The sequence below is a fragment of the Phyllostomus discolor genome, chromosome 14 (genome assembly GCF_004126475.2).
Source record: "Phyllostomus discolor isolate MPI-MPIP mPhyDis1 chromosome 14, mPhyDis1.pri.v3, whole genome shotgun sequence".
NCBI lineage: Eukaryota > Metazoa > Chordata > Mammalia > Chiroptera > Phyllostomidae > Phyllostomus > Phyllostomus discolor.
Window position 1 is genome coordinate 46,888,812 of NC_040916.2, and position 13,312 is coordinate 46,902,123.

A 13,312-nucleotide genomic window follows, 5' to 3' on the forward strand; every position below is an offset into this window, starting at 1 on the left:
GAGTGAGACAAATGAAATATGAATGGTAGAAAGCTGAAGGCTGCTGAGGCTGGGTAATGGGTACCTGGTGGCTAAATGTATTACTCTTTTTAAAGATTTTATTTATTTATTTATTTGTTTGTTTATTGACAGAGGGGAAGGGAAGGAGAAAGAGGGAGAGAAACATCAATGTATGGTTGCCTCTCACGTGCCCCCTACTGGGGGAACCTGGTCTGCAACCCAGGCATGTGCCCTGACTGGGCATCGAACCAACAACCCTTTGGTCCACAGGTTGGTGCTCATTTCACTGAGCCACACCAGCCAAGGTTCAGCTTCTTTATATATTTGAAGATTTCTACAATATGGTAGAAGAGAGAAGTGCCCTGCAACCAGGCTTGCCTCCTAACACAGTCATCAGAAACTTTCTTCCTGTGCAGAGATGCTTAAGAACTCTGCAAAAGCCAGGAGAACACAGCCTCAAGGCTGGCTCTGCTCGCATACTTCAGTAAAAATGGCTTACACATAACATACCTGCTCAAAGTTCTCTTCTTTGAGAGGCACCCCTACTATTTAAAAACAATTCTGCCATATTCCTAATTGTGACTTTACCATATAGATTTTTTAAAAAAGAGAAACACGCTAACAAAGGGAGAAATTGGGGAAAGACATCAGAAGACATGGGGAGGTCAAAATGGTGGCATAGGTAGACATGGCTCATCTCCTCACACAATCACATCGAAATTTCAACTACAGTGTAGAGCAGCCATCACTCAGAACTGTCTGAAAGCAAGTTGAATGGAAGTCTGACAACTACAAAATTGAAGAGACCATATCCACCTAGACCGGTTAGAGGGGCATAGATGCGGAACAGGCTGGTCCCACACCCATGCGTGGTGGATAAAGGTTCAGAAGGAGTATTTTGGAAGTGAGGAGTCCCAGCCCCACGCCAGGTCCCCCAGCCCACGGTCACACATGACCTCACCTACTATGCCTCACTCCCTCTTGAGCTCCATGGGGTGACAGTGTGAAAGGCACCAGAAGGGCATGGGAGAAACAAGTATCTGGCATCAAGGAGAGCAGAGGGCATTGCCCTTTTCTGAACCTTCTCCCCACAGAGCCAGCAGTTTGGTGTCACATCCGAGACTCCATCAACATGGCTGACACTTATTTGCCCAGCCCTAGAGATCCCCTGAGACTCCACCCCACTGTTCCATATGAATGACTGGTCTTCGCTCATGCTTCACAACTTGTTAAATCATATCAAACAAGCAACCACTGGCCTCAGTTACTAGCAGCCAGGCAGTAGCAGCAGCCAGCCTAGATTCACGGCTTGACTTCTCCTGATAATCTGTAAACCCAGTGCAAGTAGCAGACATCTCAGATTGCTTTATAGCTCATGCAGGGTGGCCCAAGACAAAACACAAGTGGGGGCTGAACCTGGCCTATACTACATGGGAAACCCCAGAGCCTATGCACCCAATGGGCAGCTACAGACCACATCAGAGCACCACCACTCCGCCCCTACATAGTAGATCCTCCATGGAGGGCATAAGGTATTGGTCAGTGGTTACAGCCAGTTCTTACAGCTGACTGGCCTGGGTTAATTACCTCCCATTGATCTGCCAACAGCAATCAGGCTCAACTACAAAGGAGGGTGTACTGAGCCCACATAAAGGATGAAGTACTCAGCTTGGGTGATGGGGAAGCTGTGCCACTGGAACCTACAGCACACCTACTATATTAAGTGACACTACCAAGACATGGATTCAAGGTAGCTCTACCTAATACATAGATACAAATACAAGGGAGGCTGCCAAAATGAGGAGACAAACAAACATGGCACAAATGAGCAGATCAGAACTAAACAAAAGAGAGATAAGCAATCTATCGGAGTCTGTCAGATGCAGGGTTCAAAACACTGGTTATAAGGATGTTCAAGGAACTTAGTGAGGATCTCAACAGCATAAAAAATTCCAATCAGAAACAAAGGATACACTAATCGAAATAAAGAACAATTTAGAAGAAAACAACACAAGGATAGATAAAGCCAAGAATCAAATAAATGATTTGGAACATAAGGAAGCAAAAACCGACCAATCAGAGCAACAAGAGGAAAAAGGAATCCAAAAAATGAGGATAGTGTAAGCAGCCTCCAGGACAATTGCAAGCATTCCAATATTTGCATCATAGGGGTGCTAGAAGGCAAAGAGAAAGAGCAAGAAATTGGAACTTTCTTTGAAAAAATAATGAAAGAAAATTTCCCTAACTTGGTGAAGGAAACAGTCATGCAAGCCCAGGAAGCACAGAGATTCCCAAACAAGATGGATGCAAACAGGCTATTTCCAAGACACTTCCTAATTAAAGTGCCAAAGGTTAAAGACAAAGAGAGAATCTTTTATTCATTCATTCATTTATTTATTTATTTTTTTAGAGAGGGAAGGGAGGGAGGGAGAAAGAGAGAGAGAGAGGGAGAGAGAGAGAAACATTAATGTGCGGTTGCTGGGGGTTATGGCCTGCAACCCAGGAATGTACCCTGGCTGGGAATCGAACCTGGGACACTTTGGTTCCCAGCCCGTGCTCAATCCACTGAGCTACACCAGCCAGGGCAAAGAGAGAATCTTAAAAGCACCAAGAAAAAAGCAGTTAGTTACCTACAGGGGAGTTCCCATAGGACTGTCAGCTGATTTCTGAAAAGAAACTTTGCAGGCTAGAAGGGATTGGCAAGAAATATTCCAAGTCATGAAAAGCGGGGACCTATAGCCAAGATTGTTCTACCCAGCAAAGCTACCATTTAGAATCGAAGGGCAGATAAAGGAACTTCCCAGAGAAGAGAAAAAGCTAAAGGAGTTCATCATCACCAGACCATTATTATATGAAATGTTAAAGGAACATTTTAAAAAAAGAAGACAAAACTATGAACAATAAAATGCCAATAAATACATATCTACCAACAAATGAATCTAAAAAATAAACTAAACCAACAAGAAGAACATAGAATCATGTGTACAGAGAGTGTTTTGAAGGTTACTAGATGGGAGAGGGGTGTGGGGGAATGGGTGAAGAGGTGAGAGGATTAAGAAGTACAAATAGGCAGTTACAGAATAGCCATGGGGATGTAAAGTACAGTATAGGAAAATGAGTAGTCAAAGAACTTACATGTATGACCCATGGATATGAACAATGGTGGGGGTATTGCTTGAGGAAGGGAAGAGGGGGACTCTGAGTGGAGGGGGGCAAAGCCAGAAAAATCAGGAAAGCCGTAATAGCATCATCAATAAAATATAATTTTTTTAAAAGAAGAAATGGGGAGCTCTGTGTATCTTGAACTCTCTCTTTGTGACTTCTACCCAGGGTCTTCCCCTCTGCCATCTAGAAATAAAAGACACTGCTGTCACCCTCCCTTCTCTGATGTAGGAAAAAACATATGTTTTGGAGCCAGACAAAATGGGTTCAAATCCTAGTTCTGACAGGCTTTGTGATCTTGGGTAAGAATCTTCCTCTTGCAGACTCCGCCCCTCCTCTGCAAAGCGAGGATAGCACCTGCATGGTTGTTATAAGGAGGAAATGAGAATCTACACATCATGTCCAAAACAGTACCAAACACAAATGTGTCCTTCCCTCTATCCCCTTCAAATGAAAAAGCTGACTTAACCCTCCATATTCAGGAATGTAGTCCTTGAAAGTAAAGGACCTTCAGGGGACTTCCTAATGGCATAGTTCTAAAAATAACCTGAGTGGAAACTAAGGGCACCTGTGGCTTTGGTGAGGCAACAGAGGTAAAGTTTCAATGGGGAGACAAGGTTTTCTTTTCTTTTTTAAAAATATTTTATTTATTTATTTTTAGAGAGGGAAGGGAGGGAGATAGAGAGAGAAACATCAATGTGCGATTGCTGGGGGTCATGGCCTGCAACCCAGGCATGTACCCTGATTGGGAATCAAACCTGTGACACTTTGGTTCACAGCCTGCGCTCAATCCACTGAGCTATGCCAACCAGGGCTGGAGACAATGTTTTCAAGATACTCAGGCCAGGTAGTATTTCTCAGCTTTAACTGGGCAATCCCTACATTTCTGGACTTGCACAAAGCATGAAGAGAAGAAACACGTAAAGTTTTATATACACCCCAAATTTCTCAAAGAAAAGTGAATTTTTATTTTCAAACAGATTTGCATAAGAGTATAGCTAAATTTAAAACACAAAATTATCCTGTCCATTCTCCTTTCATATTAAATTTTGAGTAGTTAAATAGGGACCATAAATTAACTTCCTTGATTCACATACCACTCAGATGATGGCCCACATTAGGCCAGAAAAAAGGAAAGGTACAGCATGGGACATTTGGTGAATATTCAATATTTAACAAGGCAGGTAAATACAGAAATAGGACACATGAAAGCAGAGACTCAGGACTTCACAGAGCAGAACATTTGGGTGAGTATGTTGAGGTCCACTATGGAGAGCTCTGTTCTCCCGAACAACCTGCCAATGGTCAAACCAGGTGTGATATTGAAATAAGGACTTGAGAGGAACCTTGGGAGCCAACTCTCTCAAAACCCTAGAGTAGTGATTCTGAAGCAACTTAAATTTCAGAATCACCAGGGTGCTTCTGTACAAATCTTTACAAAAACTTCTAGATCCTGCTCTCGCTGGTATGGCTCAGTGGATTGAGTGTCTGCCTTCAAACCAAAGGGTTGAGGGCCAGGTCCCCAGTAAGGGGCACGTGAGAGGCAACCACACATGTCTCTCTCCCTCTCTTTCTCCATCCCTTCCCTTCTCTAAAAAATTTAAAACAAAAACAAAAACAAAAACCCTAGATCCTACCCACAGGGATTCTGACTTAGTTAATGTGAGATGGGTACAGACACCTGCATTGTGAGCAGCTTTACAAGTGATTCCCATAAAATTGATCTGAGACCATACTTTAAGAAACACCAACTTTCACATTTACTGCCTTGTGTGAAATCACTAAAAATTATGTTGAAACACGAACAGAAATTTCTTTTTTTTTTAAATTTTGTTTTATTTTTAGAGAAGGGGAAGGAAGGGAGAAAGAGGTGGAGAGAAACATTGATGTACGAAAGGAACAGATCAGTTGCCTCTCCCATGACCCCAACTGGGCACATGGCCCGCAACCCAGGCATGTTGCCCTGACCAGGAATTGAACTGGCGACCTTTAGGTTCACAGCTGGAGCTCAGTCCACTGAGCCACACCAGCCAGGGCCAGAAATTTCTTATTTGTCAGTTTAACGGTTGCAAAATCAGGCTACTCCAACATAAGAAAAACTTAAGTTCCAAATGCGTGCTGTTTGTGTGAGTAAAAAAAAAGAAATGCAAAATCTCTCTTGTATATTTCATTCTCAATCATCTATATTTGACACTTGATCTAACTCTGAAACAAAAACATTTTTGATCATATTGGATCTTATAAATTATGGCAAAGATATGAGCTGCCCTCTGTATTTGGAGAATAAGGAAACTTAGACAGAACTTATTTATCTACCAAGAACTCTGAAGTATTTTCTTAAGATTCTACTTGATAGCTGGCAACCTGAACAGTCCATTTTATAGAACAGACACTGGAACTCAGAAGTTTGTTGGATTGTTGAAGTCCTCTAATGGCTTGACTTAATCTTAGACGTATCTAGCACACTAAGTTGCTATAGAGAATGGTATCAAGACCTACAGCCTCTGGAAGGTGCATTTCAGTTGCAAGTTTCAAGGTACTGACCATGACAATTGACTAAGCTAATGTCTTTGAACACTAATAATTGAATACATGAAATTATACTTGAATAAAATTCAAACTCTGGTGGGATTTCTTTTAAAAAACCAGATTTTAAAATTATGGGGCTAGTACACACTTGTATATTGGCAGTAGGGTTTCAAGAAAATAAAATTCCATAAATATTTAAGCATATTTTATACTCAATTCCAGTGACCCATGGGAAAACACATCAATGTGCCAAATGCAATCAAGTTCTTAACTGGGTGATTCCAAGATACAAACTTGAATTTGAAAATGATTTTGTAATAGATTACCATGCTTGTTAAATTCAGATTTTTCTGTTTTGCTACAGAACAACCTATTCCTTTATCTAGCACCTAGTACTGTGCCTGGCACACATTTGGTGCTCAACATATATTTTTGGTTAAATGCATAAATAGAAGATAGCGTGTTTAGAGTAGTACTACATGTGTAAAAAAACCAATTATGTATTTTATACTGGTACTGTATTATCAGAGGCCATTATGAAATTACTTTGACTCTGTTGGCTTTGGAAAAGGCAAAGAACTACTGCACAGGTTGATAACCTTTAATATTAGGCCCTTTTCACCAAAAAGATGCAGATGTGTTGGTTGGAATCATGCATTAATACATAAAAGACAAGGCCATTATCTTACAGGACAACAAGTTGAGTTAAAAAACTGTCTCCCACATATTAAAATTCCTTTAAACAAAATTTTGCAAATTAATAGACTTAATTCTATTTAAAATATTTTTTGTTGCCTACTTCAGCCTATTGGTATGTAGAACATTTGGCGATGGTCCCCTGATCTTTGGCAGTTTACCTTTCATCATATAAGTGATAAATAACTATACCAGCAGACATAAGATTATGGGCTAAATTTCATTGCTGATTTGTATATTCTCATTCCAACTCAATTAACTTAAATGGATGAACATTCCCTCATAAAAAGTGCACAGAAGGTACAAAGAAATTCAAGTGATCCATAAGAATCATTACCAACACAATTACTGCCTTGTGTGAAATCATAAAAAATTATAATTGGAAAAATTTCAACTCCATGTGAATTTCCAAGACAGAAATTTTTCAATTCTATGAGTGAAAGTTTTGCAAGCATTCATTACAAATTTTATTTTTGATAATTTCCATCCTTGTATTTATAGCAGATACAAATTGAAAACTAATTTTAAAACATTTAAGGAATATTCTAGGCACCCTCTCCAAAAGAACTTCCTATGATGATGAAAATGTTCTATATCTGAGCTATCCAATAGAGTAGCTACTAGCTACCCAACACTTGAAATGTGTGTGACTGACAAATGCATCTGACGGATTGAATTTTAAATTTTATTTAATTTAAATACACTTAAAATTAAATTTAAATAGCCACATAAGGCTAGTAACTATCAAACTGAACAGTATAGCTCTAGGATTTCATACTAACTAAAAGCACTACTGAGCATAAATGTTTAAGCAACTGCAGAGGTTGAAGTTGTAAAAACACAATGATTTTACAACCACTGAATCACAACTAAAATAATTTCTGAGGCACAAAACCTACTATCAATTCTTATAGAATCTTATCTTTTTCATATTAAATGCTTTATACATCCTTTGTTTAGAACTTTTTCTATCAAAAAGAATTCCATTTGGTTATTATTAGTAATAAAGTTATAATCTATATATAGCAAAATAAGCTTTTTGTGTGTTAAAAAAAAGAACACAATGGACTTTATATCAAGGTCTATTTCTCCCTCCTTTAAAAAAATTTTTTTAAATCCTCACCCAAGGATATGTTTATTGATTTTTAGAGAGAAAGGAAGGGGGGAGAGAAAGAGAAAGAAAGAAAAAGAAACATCCACGTGAGAGAGAACCATCAGTTTGTTCCCTTTGGTACACATCCCCACTGGGGATGGAACCTGCAGCCTTTTGGTGCACAGGACAATGCTCCAACTAACTGAGCCACCTGGACTTTTTTTAATTAGTTAAGCCACAGACCAGGTTGTAACATCTTTCAAAAATGATGAGAACAACAGATTTAAGAGATAAGAACAACAGATTTAAGAGATAAGACATTTTATAAGGAGATTATAAGGACACAAACCTACCATGACCATTTTCCTTTGCTCGTACAGCTTCTGTAATTGGTAGGACTTTTCCTCTGCTTTGATGTAACCTTTTTTCACATCATCAACAGCCTGTCACCAAAACAAAGGCAGGGAAGAAAGCAATGTAAAAATCATCATCAAGTACATTCTTAATAAAAAGAGACACAGATTCATTTTCAGAATAACTCTTACCCAGATGGACCACCATCATCACCAGTGCACTCTGCCACATGGGTATATTTACTGGAGTAAGCATCATCTAAGCATGTACTCAACAATTGTTCTAGGCATGTGAGCAATCTGGCTTCTCATGGTAAGAGATTTAAATTTTGGTTAATTTATACATGTAAAACAATGAGAGAACACTAAAAGACAGCATATTATACTGGATTACAGGCAACAATGAAGTAGCAAAAATGTATGGTATAAATAATAAGATATATGCAGTCAGAACATGAGAGCTTATTGTTAATTATAGTTATCAAGGAAGGCTTGGTTGGACTCCAAAGGATAAGTTAAATAGAAGAAACTACTAGCTGAAGTCGGCTTAGGTGCATTCAGGAGACAGATGTGCCTGATGTGAATAAAGGGTTTATATTAAGGGACAATGAACGATAATGCTGGAGGGGCAGGTTAACAGATTAGAAGGATCCTAAAAGCAGGTACAGGATTTAGACTTAAGGACATAGAGAGCTAAAACAGCAATAAAGAAAAGTTTTTTTTTGAAAGACTGATTTACATATGAGTGTCAATGAATTAAGCTAAGGAAAGAATAAGACAGACATAGGAGAGACTGACGATGTTGTCCTACTTTAAGGATAAAGTGAAACAAGACCTTAAACTAGGGGGGCAGCAATTAGAAGAGAAGTGATACATCTGAGACCATGAACACACACACACACACACACACACACTCCCCAACAGGACTTGAAACAGGCATGAAGGTATTTAGATATGATATAATATGCTAATTCTAAACAACTGCTGATTCAGCTAAATAAAATATGCATCCCTTTCCCAAGTTCACTCCACCCCAAGAAAACATTTAAAATCAATGGAAGGAAAATCATCATTGGGAGAAAAAAAGAACACACAGAATCATTTGTCCCGGGCATTCAGAATCTAACCTCAACGAGTTACTGCAAAGACAACTAACTCTACGCTGGCATCAGGCAGGGGCCCACTTGAACTCTTATAAGAAGACTGCCAGCTTCCTTAAGGTAGAAATTATTCCCCACTCTTTCTAAGGGAAAAAAGCTATATAACAGAATGAGTTCACAATTGAAGTTGAAAGACTAGTTCAACTTCTAGGTCTGTCACTTACCAATATACACTTGAGTAAGTCACTTAAACCCTCTTAGTCTGTAAAACAGGAATAATACTCATCTCATGGGTAGACAAAATGAGATAATGGGTGTTAAGTAAAATATAGGTAAATAGTCACTATTATTGCTATTACCATCATTTAGCTGTTAATTTCTGAGAACCACACATGGATATTAACATGCTGCCTGGGACTGCCTAATGGAAAGATTATGCCCATTTCTCCCCAATCCTAGCCATACGAATGAGGGCTTACTTGGGCGCAGAGGAGCACAGTCAGGCGGTGGGGTCAGCTGCTGGGTAAGAACAGCCTTACAACGTCCTAAAGAACCTGAACCCTGTTTTTTTGTTTTTGTTTTTACCACCAAAAGACTTGACTACTCCAGGTCAAAGTAAACCAATCACTGAAAAGCTGGACAGAAGTAAAAAGGGGAAACAAACAAATAAATACTGGTCTATCTGTTTTGTTTCCCATGTAACAAATTGTTAGTTAAGGGGAATGGCTCTCTTGATGACCAAATAAAAATGCTACATTTGTTTTGTCCTTGCCCCAATACCTAGAACTGTGTGTGACTTGGAATAGCTCTTAAATGTTTGAATATTTCCCCAGGGCAGCAGTGGGTCTGAGTGAACTATTTTCACATGGGGCAGTAAAAACATTCTTTCTTCTCTTCTCTCAATTTCTAATCAAGATTATATTGCTTGACTAGTCCTGAGTAGAAGAAAAATATCATCACACCAGAGTCCTTTTTTTCTAATTTAAATTGTTTTTACTGAAGTGGAAGATGTACATACTTTTTAAAAATTATTTATTTATTCATTTTTAAATTTTATACAGAGGGGAAGGAAAGGAGAGAGGGAGAGAAACATCAATGTGTGGTTGTGTCTCGCACATTCCTTACTGGGGACCTGGCCCACAACCCAGGCATGTAACCTGACTGGGAATCAAACCAGCAACTCTTCACTTTGCAGAACAGCACTCAATCCACCAAGCTACACCAGCCAGGGCCAGGTGTACATAATTTTTAAAAATAACAATTATTACTAAAAGCCTCCTAATAAAAACAGCAACCTCCAATACCACAGCCTCATTCCACAGAAGCAACTACTCTTAAGCATTTTACCAGTTTCTTTTATGTTCCTTCCATAATTCTAAATGTCATACTTAGATGACTAATTCCAAACTTACAAATTTTAGGCAATATTGATTTGCTTTCTTATACCAAACACTCCCACTTCCTCTTCCTCCAACCTCTCAATAAAAATTACATCAATATTCAGTATTTATTACTGTAATCAATACATTATTGTAAGCACATAAACACTGTTCACAACTAAGTCATGTACTGGCCTATGACTTCCCTTCTTATACATATAGTTTTCTCTGATGTTAACTGCCTGCTGTTTTTGTGTGTAACTTTCCATGTGAGTCTCTCTGACTCTTACATAATAGCCAAACACCAAACTCCTCTCTGCACTCATTTTGTAAAAACTGTTGACAGTTCTCAGCTGCTGTCTCCTTTCCTGTTCTCTGTCTTTATAGGTTTATGCCTATGAAATTCTATTACTATTAATTTAGCAAGTCTTCAAGAAGGAGCAGCCTAAATATGTATTCACTCTGCCAGGTTTAGCCAGAATTTAAATACTTCCTACCATGAATTTCAATCTTATGAATTCTTTAAGGTAAAGGCTCATTATCATCATTATCATCTGTTAATTTCATCAACTCTAGGGTACATATTTTTTCATATTTTATCTTTTCTAAAATCAATGGTATGTCAGTTTAACTGGTAGCTCTTTTCTCTTTCTTAACAGCACATAAAATAATAGTGCATCTTACTATTGATGGCATCTTGGAACTGATGAAATACATTGGCAAATTACCCACCATCAAAATATGATACAAAAAATAACTAAAATTAAGTGAAGAGAAAAATTTAATGTTATTTTCCAAATGGCACAACTGTTTACTCAATCAAGCAAAAAAAATCACCTGAACCCTCCTGCCCTGTTGGGAATGCACAGCAGTGCAGCTGCACATGGAAAACAGCACGGCAGTTCCTCAAAGATTGTAAATAGAATTACATGACAGCAATCCCAATTCTGGGTATATTCAAAGCAGGATTTGAAGAGATACTGACACACACCATGTTCATAATAGCATCATTTATAATAGCCAAGAGGTAGGGGGAAAAGCCAATGTCCAGCCACAGATGACTAGGTAAACAAAGTGAGACACACACATATAATGAAATATTATTTTGCTTTTAAAAAGGAATGAAATCCAGTCTTTTGTTGTAACATGATGAGCCTTGAGGAGATTCTACTAAGTAAAATAAGCCAGTCACAAGAAGATAAATACTGTATGATTCCACTTACATGACCAGAAAACAGATCTCAGAAAAGCTATGCTGAGAATATACCCTATGCAGAGCCTGTACTCAACCCAGATATTCTGGCCCCCATTCCAACAACACGAGACTCTGCTATATATTCGTTAGTTACAGAGTCATAACAACATAAACACCGAGTAGTGATCTAACAAATATCATCATTTAGCCTGTATTAGGAAGATGGGAGAGACAAAAAAGATATGGTATTAGAGAGAAGGGGGATGAAGTGGAGCTAGAGCCTCATCTTTCAGTTGGAAATGCGGAGATACTGCCTGAATCTGAAAAATCAAATCGGAACAAGATAGTCAAGTTATAGCAGACATGGAGGTAAATATAAAACAAAACAAAACACAACAAAAACAAAACACAAAACAAAAACAAAGCTAAAAGAGATGAAAAGCAATTGTCTTTGTTGAGAGATAAAGCTAAGTGGGAACAAAGATCATTTTTCATAATAACCTGTGTAGAACTAACTATTTGATGCCTTAAACTCTATACATTTACATTTTGATAAAAAAATATTTGACATGGTATACAGCCACAATGCTCATTTTCTGTTGTTACAATAAATAAATAAATATCTTCAGGATATCTTCACTTCTTAAACATATATATCTGCTGCAAAATGAGATTTTACAAATTTAGCTAAGATCCAAGAGGCAAAGCAGGTTACCCAAGGACTCACAGTAAACTGGCAAATTACCCACTCCATATAACAAGAAAAAAAAAAGTCAGGCCTTTCCAGGATAAATTCACCCACCTGATGAAAGAAGTAGGTAACAGCAAGGTCATTGTCATTTAAGAGGATTTCTTCTTCTGTCGTAAAAAGCCACTTTCGAATGGTCAGGCAGGTGCCTGGCACAGCTGATGTGTAATTCTGGACGTAGAGTTTATGAGGAAATTCATTAGGTGCCAGCTTACGTACTAAAGAGAAGATAAAACAAAGAAAGCTAGAGTGAAAAAATATACAAGGAATTTCCCTAGTATAAACTGCGGATAAAGTATAAACAGGCAGGTGAAGAATGACAGATTATCATTAACCAGAACATCAGTTTAGGTCCATCACGGAGCTCTGCCTTAGGATCAAAATCACCATTTGTCTAGTCAAATCTATCCCTTCTAACTATGACTTGTGGCCAGCCATCTTCAAACTGACTGAACTCTATCACCTGAATGACATACCATTCAGGTTCATGCTGATACTGCAGAGACTTTAGTAGCTTTAACTACTACAAAGTTAATTAAAATATCTGATCCATTATCTGTTAAATTACAGTGATGTCCACTGAACATCTTTTTAAAAAAATTCTCACCCAAGGACATGTTTATAGATTTTTCTTTTAGAGAGAAGAAGGGAAAAGCGGGGCAGGGAAGCAACAGACAGACAGACACTGACATGAGAGAGAAACATTAATTGGTTGCCTCCCATAGACTGGGAATTGAACCCACAACCTTTTGGTGTACCGGACGACACTCCCAGCAACTGAACCACCCAGCTAGGGCTCCACTGAATATTTTTAAAGCAAGCATCTCCTCTTACTCAGCTGTGGTGCATTCAGAGTCTCTCATGTGGCAATTCTCAATGAACTGCTTTTATTGGTAAGAGCTGAAAGGCTCTCCCCACCCCACTCCCCAACTCTGAGACATTCATCAAAGTGAAAAGTATCTTCTGAATAAAAGTACTTCTCTCTAACAATGCAGATGCAGAATAAAACACAGCCACTTTTAATTTCTATATTGCTTTTCTTTGGAAAGGCTCAGGT

General features: G+C 38.4%; 1 protein-coding gene across 1 annotated transcript in view; it reads right to left on the reverse strand.

The window, feature by feature from the left end:
- Positions 1-13,312, reverse strand: part of SNX27 (sorting nexin 27) — an 85,735-nt gene that overhangs the window by 8,513 nt on the left and 63,910 nt on the right. Inside the window, exons 7-8 of the mRNA XM_028502593.2 lie at positions 12,310-12,473; positions 7,834-7,923 (exon numbers count right to left, since the gene is read on the reverse strand). Of these exons, the coding sequence (XP_028358394.1) occupies positions 7,834-7,923; positions 12,310-12,473 (254 nt within the window). The remainder of the gene's footprint in view (positions 1-7,833; positions 7,924-12,309; positions 12,474-13,312) is intronic.